The sequence below is a fragment of the Mus caroli genome, unplaced genomic scaffold (assembly GCF_978045245.1).
Source record: "Mus caroli unplaced genomic scaffold, Mus_caroli_1 scaffold_8, whole genome shotgun sequence".
Lineage (NCBI taxonomy): Eukaryota > Metazoa > Chordata > Mammalia > Rodentia > Muridae > Mus > Mus caroli.
In genome coordinates this window covers 10,829,261-10,841,654 of record NW_028227263.1, presented here as the reverse complement: position 1 = coordinate 10,841,654, position 12,394 = coordinate 10,829,261, and the positions used below count along the sequence as shown (strand labels likewise).

At 46.1% G+C, this 12,394-nt stretch overlaps 1 protein-coding gene across 2 annotated transcripts in view; it reads left to right on the top strand.

Moving 5' to 3' along the window:
* The window catches only part of Dock1 (dedicator of cytokinesis 1), a 502,179-nt gene that overhangs the window by 87,634 nt on the left and 402,151 nt on the right, over nucleotides 1-12,394 (top strand). For both annotated transcript variants that reach the window (XM_021168435.3, XM_085841214.1), the window contains exons 13-16: nucleotides 2,065-2,190; nucleotides 5,105-5,229; nucleotides 6,480-6,578; nucleotides 7,440-7,512. In XM_021168435.3, the coding sequence (XP_021024094.1) occupies nucleotides 2,065-2,190; nucleotides 5,105-5,229; nucleotides 6,480-6,578; nucleotides 7,440-7,512 (423 nt within the window). The remainder of the gene's footprint in view (nucleotides 1-2,064; nucleotides 2,191-5,104; nucleotides 5,230-6,479; nucleotides 6,579-7,439; nucleotides 7,513-12,394) is intronic.

Genomic DNA, 12,394 nt, shown 5'->3' with positions numbered 1-12,394 from the left:
AGATAATCTTTGCATATTGAGCCAACAGCATCGGGGAGTGAAGTTCAGGTAGACCTTGACCTTCCCTCAGGCACTCACACATACAAACTAGGTCATTCCTCGGAGAGTTGAGGGAGGCTTGGCCTGGGCAGCCACTCCTGGGTGTCCTGGGCTCTTCCCGTTGGACTCCTGCTTCTATCAGAATGACCCAGGTACCTCCTGATGCCTGCTCATCTTCCTAGTCACAACCAGAGGACCCAGAATGGATGACAAGGAGATGGTAATCTCTGCAAGAGCCAGTGGATTTTTCCATACTCGCCTGTCCATGTAGCTCCTCTGAGCTTGCTCTAGGCCTGGGCTGATTCCATCTCTGTAGCATCCAGTTTTCTTGTCACAAAGGCAGAGAGTATCATGAACACCCTCTTTTCTTTTGGTTGACTGAACCCAGAGTCTTGTGCATGCATAGTAAGCATGGTGCCACTGAGCTACATCTATGGCCCCTTGATTCTTTTCTCTTTAGCCTGCATGATTCTGGTTCCTGAGTTCTGGATGTGTATATGGACAGCAGATCCTCATGCCCATGCCTGCTTCCATTGTTTGAGGAGTGTTGAATATGTATTGTGTGTTCCATTGTTCTGTGAAACACATGTCAATTCTAACCATACTTAGTCTGTGTAATCAGGACTATTTAATTTCTATATTTCAATTGTAGCAAATTGAATTGTGTCACCAATATTCTACTTATCCACCAAGATATTTGAGCAGGCTGTTGTGAGGGTATTTGAAAGGCAGCCTCTCTGATGTTATTTAATATGACCAGGTGTAGTTTGCTGGATTGTATGGCAGACTCAGGGGAGAAGGGAACAAGGTAAAGTACCCAGCCCCTTGAGGGCCTGTTTAAGTTTCTGCATGCCCAGAGTGGCCTGTTGTCCTTTAATGTGAGCTTGGCTGTGTGGAGATACAGACAGTTCCTGGGAGCGTGGGCTAGCGAACACAGTGCAGCTCCTTTACAGTTCTTTGTGCGCATGTGCAGTGCATTGCCCGAGGCATGCTACATGTGCCCTTTTCTTGGTGCCATCCTCTGATGTCATTCATTGAGATTCCCTCTCTTGGGCACCCTTTTCCCCTTGGGACTCTCTCCTGATCTGGGATTTTTCTATCTTAGAAAAAAAGGAAAAGGAAACTTGTAGAAATGGGCACACCTTAAACAAGTTGTGCAGGCAGTTCCCGGTGTCTATGGCTGGGTCTGCTTCTCCACCCTGTATAGTTCCTGCTCCCTGGCATCTGCTAAACCTCATTCTTTTCTCACCAGCATCTTCCCTTGTCTTTCTACCTGAGGGCCGAAGGGACTTCTTGCTGCTCCCCTTCCCACTTGGGTTTCACGCTTTGACCATGTGGGTGACACAGTTCCTGTCTGCCATCTCTCTAGCTCCTCCTCAGTATGAGCTGCAAGTGGAGAGTCCCTTCCACACATGCTTTGGGACTTTGTCTCCCTAACCATGTGTTCCTATGCGTGTCACCTGGAGCAGGCGTTCGTTTGGAGGACAGTGCAGAGCAACATCTAAGGATGCCCACAGCAGGTGCTCTGAGAGCCACCTTCCTTCATTTTGTCTTTCCTGAATTCTGTGGTTATGACTCAGTATTTCTTTAACTTCTACCTGCAGCTGCTGGGTTTTGAGGTCAGTGACCTGGCTTGCTCTTGAGCTCTTGGGACCTCCTCAGAGCATCATAGTCCTTACTGACCTCTAGAGGCAGGACCTCCATGGTGGGTGTGAACCTCTACGATTTCTTCCTGCCTTTCTCAGCCTCTACCATAAATGCCACCTTCTGATTTTTCCTAAGTTGAGATGACTTCGAAGAACCGTTAGCCCTTGGCACATAGAGGGTCCACTTCCCTTCTATGTCACAGACTTACTGGTTGATCCCACAGGCAAGGTTTGTACCTGGACGGAGTGAGTGTGTCACTGTGCTGGATGCCTCTTGCCTGGATGCTGCTCTATAGATTAAAAAGTTTTCAGCCACTGAAATGTCTTTAGACACACACTTGAGGTAAACATGACTCTTTTTTTTTTTTTCTTCTTCCAGGTTTGTGGGTAACCTTGAAATTACTTCCCGGAGACATCCATCAGATTCGGAAGGAGTTTCCTCACTTGGTGGACAGGACCACAGCTGTGGCCCGCAAGACAGGGTTTCCCGAGATTATTATGCCAGGTAAGGTTCGCCTCTCTCATGGCCTTTGAGCTCCACACAGAGGTCATGAGCCATGAAGAGCGATGTGTGGATAGGAATGTGCAGAAGCTCTTGGAGAGAGAGTGTAGAGCACATGGCATGTACGTTGCTAGGTCCGGGGTTGTTAAGAATAACTTAAGTGCTCAAGGGCTGAGAGCACACAGTGCTGGGATACACACTTGGGTCTCTGGGCTTCTTGTAGGATTAGGATTCTCTCTAACTACAAAGCTCACATGTGGGGAGGCCATGGGCGTTGCATTTCTTATTTCCTGCAACCACGGGATAAATGCCTTCCATTCTATTCACCTTTCAGGACTTGTGTGGGTTATTGGCTACTCTGTCTGCTGGCATGGCAGGTAACTGAAGTGGGCTAGCCTGGATGACATTGTTGATCCCTGTATAGGTGTGGCCTGTCAGTCTTGTTCATGGAAGTGGGATGGCTGATTTGTGAGCTTACGGTTTATATTTGGACCTGAGATGCACCTGCATGGGAGAAGGTTATGGTGCCCTGGCTTGGCATTTTAGGATTACCCTCACCTTGACAGATGCCTTAGGTCTTCTTGCCCCTTCCTGTAACTGTGAGAAAATACTCTGACAAAAGCAATTTAAGGGAGAAAGGATTTCTTTCAGCTCACCATTCAGAGTCCAGTTCATTCTGGTGGGCTTAATAAGCCTTAAGCAGCATAATAGCTGGGCAGCTGTCTGCCCTTCATACTGTTAGGATCTATTTTCCTATCGATAACCCCAAGTTATTATATTCCATCTGGGCTGCTCTGAACTCCAATTGGGCAGCCCTCAGGGCCATGCTCTCTTGACCCTTAACCCATGGTGGCTTCTCCTTTCTCCTCTCCTGCACATTGTTCTTCCTTCTGGTCCTTTTCTCTCCCAAGCCTGCAAAACCTAAACCCCATCTATGTCTCTTCTGCCCAGCTGTTGGATGTCAGCTTCTTTATTCACCAATCAGAACTAACTTGGGCGGGGAGCAGGGCCACAGGATCTAAGTGCAGACTCCAGGCCCACACAGCATTACAATAGATAGTAAGGCAAAACCTCCACATCCTCTAGCATCTAACATCTTTCTCATCTACTGCAAATGGTGTCTTTTTGTCTTTTTCTGTGATTGTGCAGAAACATTTCTCTGTGGGAATGGTGAACATAGGTGTGAGGCTGTGGTCCTTTATCTCCTTGAAGTCTGATAGCCCATGCTACTTCTCTCCTTGCTGAGGGTTTTAAGGAACTCATATATAGCCCTCAAATAAAATAAAATATTATGATTTTGAGGACTAGAGTGATAGCTCAGTGGGTAAAATGTTTTCAAGGACCTGAGTTTTAAATGCCCAGAACCACCTAAAAAGTGCTGGGCATGGTGACATGTGCTTGCATGGAGCAGATTTGGAGAGAGACAGATCCCTAAAGCTTATAGCTAGCCTATTGAATTGGTGAGGTCTAGGCCAGTGAGAGACTGTCCTGAAATAGAATGTGGATGGCTGTATTACAATGGAGGTTGTCTTCTGGCCTCCACAGCTGCATATACAGCTGTGTGCACATACGCATAGGTAAAGATCATGGTTTTTGTGTTTTGGTAGAATTTTCAGGCTGAGAAACATACAATTGAGGCGTGCCAAACCAATAAAGCTGTTAAGTGGTGTCAAGGGACTTATCTGAGGTCCCCCAGCTGATAAGTGGTAGGTCTTAGGTGGGAAGTCTTGCTTCCTGCAGCCCCAGCCTCATGCTTGAATCATTTTAACCTCTTTTGTGGGGAGTATCCGCCATGGCGGCCGTGCTTCCTTCTTGAGCAGCTACCACGGCTGTTGGAGCAACCCACTGGGACCATTACAATAATGACTTTTAAATGCAACTTTAATTTAATAGTTGGATCCATTAAAAGCCAAAATAGAGCAATTTTTTAAAAAAGCACAATAAAAAAACAAGAAAGCAAGGAAAGGCTTTTTCCCCCTTAAGAAGTCCTCATCGTTAAGCACCACTGGGGTCCGATGCACTCTGCTTTTCTGTGCAGAGCTGCATTGAGCGAGGATGGGGCCAGGCAGCCTGAGAACGGGTTAGCCGAGCAGTAACAATGCTTCCTGTCCATCATGAAGCTAAGGAAGTGTGCAGCTTTTCCCGCTCTCACGTTCTCAACAGAAAGAAGACTCAGTTCATTTGTTCTAATCTGTCCTCACCACAATTAAAGGTCCACTTTAGACTAAAATGCATGAGGGTTATGTGGCGTTACACCCTTGATATCCCAGCATTTGGAAGGCTGAGGCAGGATTCCTGTAAATCGGGGGCCACCTTGGGCTACAAGTGAGATCCTAAATAAAAGCGAAAGAAAACAAAAACCCCCCGCCCCTTGCAAAACTCTGTTTGGTTCTTATAGTTCTGCAGTTCTATTTTGTTCTTCCCACTTGATCTCTGACAGCTACTTGCTAGAATAGAAAAAAACTTCTCTGTGACCTGCCCCTGTCCCTGGTCCTGGTTCTCATCCCTTTAGCCTTTCAGTTTAAGGCTTGAATTCAGACAGTTCAAAGGAAGCAAAGGAGAACTAGCAAAAAGGAATGCTGGTTCTCTTTTGCATGTGTGCGCTGGCTGCTGAGCACATAGTGATATTCCCTGGTATTCCATATCATGTCTCTACTGATCATGGGATGCTACAAAGGGTCTAGGTCCTTATAGCTTCATCAGTGGCATTGTGGCCACTTTGACTACCTCACAGAGGTACAAAGATGAAGTTGATACAAATAGGTTTTGCCGTGCCTTAGAAGCCGAGACTGTTTTGTAGGAAATATTTTAGAACCATCTAATACAGTATTTATAAGTGCTTGCGACAATTTGGCTAAATTCACAGTTATGCTATGAATGATGGATTGCTATTAAAGATATAATTTTTCTCCCCCAGGTGATGTTCGAAATGATATCTATGTGACATTAGTTCAAGGGGATTTTGATAAAGGCAGTAAAACAACTGCGAAGAACGTGGAGGTGACGGTGTCTGTCTATGATGAAGATGGGAAGCGATTGGAGGTATCTTTGTTTTGTCTGTAGAATTCAAATTCAACCATGTAAATGTCCACCTGGGCTCTGCTGCAGGAACTGAGGTGGTTTTGATTGGCTGTGGTATCTCATATGTTGGCATGTGTATGGGTGCCTGCCTTCTTTTTCCCTGCTTGCCATTGTGTTCTGGGAATCCAAGCCACTAGCCTGTCTCAGGGGATCCCTGTAGATTTTTGACCACATTTCTTGCTCAGATTTATATCGGGATCTTGTTTCTTACTGCAATCCTGCAGAAATAAGGTCAGAGATCATTACTTTCAATATCTGAGAGATGAGGAAATGGAATCTGAGGAGTGACACTATCTGGTCAGGGTCAGAGAATGAGGTGGACTTTTAGGATCATCTGTCTTGTCTCTCATATGCCCAAAGTGAGGAATACCTCCTCTTCATAGCAAAAGCAGCCAGCAGAATCCATCAGACTGGCCCAGGCGCTGTGGTTCCCTCTGATGAGCAGAGCGGGTGTCCCTCTAGGTACCACTGGACTAGACAGCAATTGCTGGGCTAGTACTTAGGCTCAGCTGTGTGTAACATGGCTCATATCATTTCTCCCTGTCTGGCCTTATCTGGTGTCACTTATTTCTCTAGAAGCCTTGAAGTATACTGCCTTGGCCTCTTGGGCATCAGTGGTATGAATCTGGTTGAAGTTTGGCAGGCAATCCTTGTGGCTAGAGGAATGAATCTTGTAACCTCCTGTTTGGTGGACAACCTTTGCTTTTAGGCCTGCTGAGTAAATCAGGCAAGTGTTCTCAGATTGAACTGAGTTGGGGAGGGGACAGGAGAAGTGGCAGTCAAGGTTTGCCCCATGTTTCATGATTGTCTGTACCTCCAGGGTCTGCGGCTATTGTGTAGACTGACCACTAGCACAGGCAGACCCGTGCCTTCGTTCTGGGGCCCAAATGCAGTGGATTATTGGCAGCCTGATGACTACCGCTCCTCCTTTATTGGGTACAACAGGAATATGTAGGGAAGACACTGTGATATCTAATGTTAACACTTTGAAAAATGAAATTATTAAAAAAAAATTACTCAGTGTGTGTGTGTGTGTGTGTGTGCGTGCGCACGCGCACACATGCCTACACATGCAAGCGTCAGTTCTCTGTTTCTATCATGCAGGTCCTGGGACTGAACTCTGGTTGTCAGACTTGGCACCGAGAGCCTTCAGCCACTGAGTCCCCTTAGCTTGCCTAACTTGAACTCTTTCTTTATGCCTTTTCCTAAAGCACGTGATTTTCCCCGGTGCTGGCGATGAGGCGATCTCCGAGTACAAATCGGTGATTTATTATCAAGTGAAGCAGCCTCGCTGGTTTGAGACCCTTAAGGTATTGTATTTCTAGGGTCATTTCCTCCCTGGGGCCTGCTTGTGAAATCCTCCCTCATACCACAGAAAGCAAAGTTGCTCAATGTTGTCAAGGGCCTACCCTAGGAATCCTGCTAATACATTTACCCTTATCTCCCTCAAAAGGAAAAAGAGGACTTGAATGGAGATGGACTGTCACATCTTCAAGATAGCTATGGTCTTTCTCTCCCCGAGTCTGGGGTGTGTGTGGTCAGGAGCGAGGTGTCAGTGTGTGGAGGGTATCGTTGAGAACTGGGTCTGCTTTTTTGTGACCTTGCCACAATGCTCTCCTGGTGCAGCTCAGAGCGCACCATGATACCCCACTGTCATGTGTAACCACGACCAACACCCCAGCACCTACCCTAAGAACCTGAATTACATAAAGTAAAGCCTGGCCCCTGGAATATAGATCCTGACATGAACATCGGGGGTAGCCTTTGCTTACAGGCCGCATGCATGAGGCCATGTTCCAACAGGAAATAATGGAACAGGAAAGCTTTCTGGCTGCGGCTGCCCATGGGATGTAGATACCTTTATGTAGTGGCTACAATGAAGACAACGGCTTTCCGAAATAGAATCTGAGCGGTGTGCATCTGAGTGTTAACACAAAAAATCGCTGGCTGTCTAGCAGATTTGGCTTGGTGTCCTTCACAATATTATCTTGTTTAAATTTTCAAAAGACATTTTGCCTTTGGCAGAAATCATATACGGATGAGATAGACAGTGTTTTCATTTCTCTGGTGCCTGAGTGTTTATCCTGGTGCTGATAACCGGACTGAATTAAGCACTTCCTGCTGGAAGAGGTTGGGATAGGTACTCATACATCCCCATTTGATTCTTCAAGGTGGCCATCCCCATTGAGGACGTGAACCGGAGTCACCTTCGATTCACCTTCCGCCATAGATCCTCGCAGGACTGTGAGTAACGGGCCACTTTATCAGTGTTTGTTTTCAAGGGAAGGGCCTAGCAGGCAGCACCTGCTCTGAATTGCTTCAGCACATGGCTGTCATCTACAGTGATGTCATGGCTCCTGGGCCATTTCTTTCATCTGAACTTGCCCCTGGAACATCATGGAATTGATCTCAGGGAAATTGATGTCATGCTTCCCTCTGGCATGGACGGTGCACCTGTTCCTTGCTTCTGTTTCTCCTGCCGATCTTCCTTGTCTTTAAAGATTTTTATTTTTACTTGTGTGTCTATGTGCGTGTGTGAGTGTTGGTTTGTGGACGCGAGTGCAGTGCCAGTGGAGGTAGCCACGGATGTCAGTCAGATCTCCGGGAGCTGGAGTTGCACACTGTTGTGAGCTGCCCTGTGTAGGTGCTGTGGACTGAACTCAGTTCCTCTACAGGAGTGCTTAACTGTGAGTGATCGTCCCAGCCCCATTTCTTCTTTGACTCACCCCATGCCAGTCTATTAGGAAAGTCACTGAAACACAACAAACCATTTGAAAAATTGCCTCTCAGTGTTCTTTGTCTTAGAATCGAGAACTCAAACCCTCTTTGTATTCGTGGGTGATTGCTGGAGCTTAGCTGGAGCTCTCACAGGCATTGGTGCAACCTTGCCCTTCATACCAAGCCTAGAGGAAGGAACATGTCTTCACATTTTCTCCTTTCTGAAAGAATTGATCTCTGATTACTGAAGCCGGTTCTATCACACAGGTCAAATTAAGAGTCTGCTACGGGTATAGCTCCATGCTAAACACTAAACTGTCATGGACCGATGATAGAATTACTTCCTGTCCTCCATTGATTGAAACGTGTGACACTGAGTTGGGTAGGTTTACAGCTAGATGGGATCTGTGAGAAGGATGTGTTACAGTGTTACACAGTGTTATAGTGTGCCTCAGATGACCACATGGGGGCCACACAGGGAGACAATTAGTTCTAGACTCTGTTGCAGATTCCTACAGAAATGGTATCCATTAGCCTGTCTTCAGCATCCTGCTGGGTCCGGAAGGACCCTGTTACTGGATGAAGTGCTCCTCTGTCTCCATTTGATAGTTTCTGGGGACTCAGGCCCTCCCTGTAGTCAGGTGTATGTGATGGAGGATGAAGCTACCCAACAGTGGCCTGCTGGGCTGAACACACTCCCAGGCTTGTTGTTGGAAGGTTTGTGGTCTTCTGTGGAAGGCCACTGAGAATCCTGAGACTTTGGGGGGAGTTAGGAGGGAGAGGGTGTAAGTTCCGCAGAGCTGGAGAGCCATATGTGAACATCAACTTACAAGATGTGCAAGTCCAGGAATCGGTTAAACAAAGGCTCTAGAACACCTAGGAGCCCACGTGGTGGATCTGTATGTGATGGACGGAGAGCATGGCAGCCACCTCTCACAATCGCATCCTAGCAGTGAGAAACGGTCTGGAGTTGAGTTAGAGGGCCACCGGTTGTCAGGTGGAGAGGTGGGGTTTCCCCATGGTGTTTACCTTACTTAGAGCTTAGTCATCTTTGGGTCAGCAGGCAGAGGGAAAGAGTCTAGTCAATGCACATAGTGCCCTAAAACCCCAGGGTGACGGGCACAGTCAATGACTGTGCGCTTACATTCTTGAGGCTGACATGGGAGCTTCACTGTGTTGTATGGATCAAATATAACTAGAAGTCCTTACACAGTCAGTGTTCCTGGCCTGAATTCTCACGTTATATGTGAAGAACTTTGGGTAGAGGCTTTTGAGTTAGTTGCCCCTAAAACGGCTTCGGGTCTAACCTGTGCCTTAGCGCTATAGTACAGTGCCTTTGGTGAATGGCTTCCATCTCCTGGTCTTTGTTATTGCCTGTCTATACACCAAGGAGATGGAGGCTCCCTTATCATGGGATTTGTATGCAGGACCACCTGAGGAATGATAGCCCAGAATAAAATGTGAAGTGACAGAAACGGGATGTGGACAGATGGGGGCTGGTGAAAGGGCTTCTCTGGGCACAGGTGTGACCTGCACAGGTGCCACAGCCCAGGTGTGGCCACGATGTAGGCCAGCACTCTGCTGAGAGGACAGGAGGAGCTTAGGTACTCTTGAAAAGGTGGAAAGACCATCTGTAGAGCAGGCTTGGCTTCCTGGACACACATCATCCCAAGGCTGGTAAGAGGCTATGGGGCCTCCAGTTTCTGTGGAGGAAGCATAGTTGGTAAGAGATCTAGACTCCATAGAGGACTGTGTCAGAATCACTCTGGAGCCACTTTCTTACCAAATTCATTCCCCTTAATTAATGAATTACACTGGGGTAGAGGGAGATCTCCAGCATTCTAATTTTCCAAATCCTTGTTTTTCTCGTCAGTTTTAAGTACTCATTACAGACAAGATGCTATCACCCGACTTGCCAAGACACATTTGCATAATTAATGAAGTCTCCAAGGCCATAGCTTATGTGGTTCTGGAGACATGTTGAGCATTGTAAAAGTGACGCTCATGAGATCTTGTTTGCCAGCTACCGAGGGCAGCCGTAGGGGCTGCTACAGCTGAGCCTGAGTATACGCAAACCCTGGGTCTGAGAAAGGAAGAATTCAGTACACGCTGTCTACCTTTACTGTTTACTAGCCACACTCAAGCTGCTTTCTACCTTAGAGCAAGTCCTGGAGAAGAAGTAGTGATGGGATGCCCCCTGTCACAATCTGTGTTGGAGTAGCTTGGTGTTGACATGCAAGCACATGCCCTACTGGCAACTTGTTGGCCATGTAGGCACATCGGTTCATGTGTTACACATATGTCTTTCTGGATTAGAGCAGGCTTGTCTGGGTGGGGCAGTTCTGGCTACTCTTCTATAAAATGCAGGCTCCTGCTGTATAGTTTATAGGACTCTGAGTCTGTGCTAGAATAATCCATCTACTTTTGCAGTGGCTCTTAGCAGGCATGTGCTGGACAGTGACCCTTCCTTGAGTGTTGAAGATGCAGTGGTAATGGACGAAGCCCTTTTTCAGTACCACTCAGTGGTAGGCTCAGTAGAAGCTGTCGGCTGATAATTGCCATTGCATGCATGTCTAGAGGTTGCTGCTCCTGGGGACTCAAGCTTAGCAGGAGTGGGTCCTTACCACTTGATACAGACGTCTCTCACATGTTCTGCTGCTGTTCATAAAGCAGTGTTTTAGATGAATAAGGCACATCTGTTCTGTTTCTACATCTCTATTTTTTGGTTGGTTGACTGTCCTTTAATTAGCATGCATTTACTGAGCTCCTATTGTATGTAAGGCAGTGCAACTATCAAAATGCACAAGATATGGCTTCTTGGGTATTGAGGTCATGGCATGAAAGTTTTGAGTTCCTCATCTGGAGGAGGATGGATGTGTGCTCCTTCCAAGTCTTACCTCTGTCCTTCCCTTTTGGACAGACTTTTGAATACTCCCTTTGACACTCTCGGCAGCTTGTGGAAATCATCTCTTTAGTCTTGACTCTTTCTTATTACCTTACTTTACCTGTCCCTACTATTCTATGGCTCTCACTCATTGCTTGCCAGCCACATTGGCCTTCCATCCCCAGCGGTGCCCTCGTTGCTAGTGGACATTGGTGTTGCACCCTTTCTTCTTGGCACATGGTCCATCTGTCTTCTTAGATCCACTTTCTCTGACCATCCTCCCACAGGGCCTCTGATCCTTTATTCCTGTGCAAGCCTCCAGGTTTTGCTTTCTTTGTGATGTAAAAGAGCTTACCTTTTTGTTGGTCCTCTTTCTAACTAGTGCCAGTATTTGTTGGTTAGGCTTTATTTCATGTGCTGGAGAATAGCATACATACAGACAAATACAAATTTGCATGTATATACTCATGCACACACACACACACATATACACACACACATATATACATATATATATATGCACACATGTATACACACATAGATAAATATTCATATATACACATATATACAACTATACATATATACTCATACATATATGTATACATATACACATCTACAGATATGTACATATACACATTGCACCCAAAAATATACATTCATACATGTATGTACACATATGTGCACATATACTTGTGTATGTATGCATATACTTATATAAACATACACACACATATGTGTGTGTATATATATATATATATATACACAGATACAGACATATATCTACATACATATGTGTATATACATATATACACATATGTACACATATAGACATATAGAAACACACATATACATGCATATATATATATTACATACATACACACCTACATATGTATACCCTCACACAGACAAACATACATACTCAGAAACCCTTAGATTCCAGGGCTCAGTAGACAGACACTAGCAGTCTCATAACAAATCCCCCACCCCTACATATCTGCCAGTGTTGAAGACCATGAAGAAAACCCATCAGATGCTGATACCATATAGATATTTAGATGCTTTGAAGAAGCCTGAAGGAAGGGAGAGCACGAGCCCAGCATGCAGGCCTGGCTGTTGCACTTTCTTGCTAAAGGCCCTAGAACATCTCATGGGGGTGGTCTTCTGGCCCCCAGAGGTAGGTGGTGTGCACTAGGACTCTGTGGTTTCTCTATTGCTAAGCAGTTTTCCTCCCTGCACTGGCCCTTTCCCATGTCCTAGGTTCATTCCCTTGTTCATATCCTAGTCTCTCTGTTCTTGTTCAAACCAAGCCACATTCAGTTTGGCTCTTCCTACTTACTTCAGAATTGTAGCGTCGTGAGCTTTCCTTCACACTCTTCTGCAAAACCTTCCTGGCTTTATTCTGGAATCAGCTCTCGGGTTGCACAGTCTCTTCTTCCCTGAGACTTTGAACTCGTTCGAGGACAGTCGATCCTTCTGATGTGAATCTTCCTGTTGGTGATTGTGGGGTTTGATTCTCCATCCCCC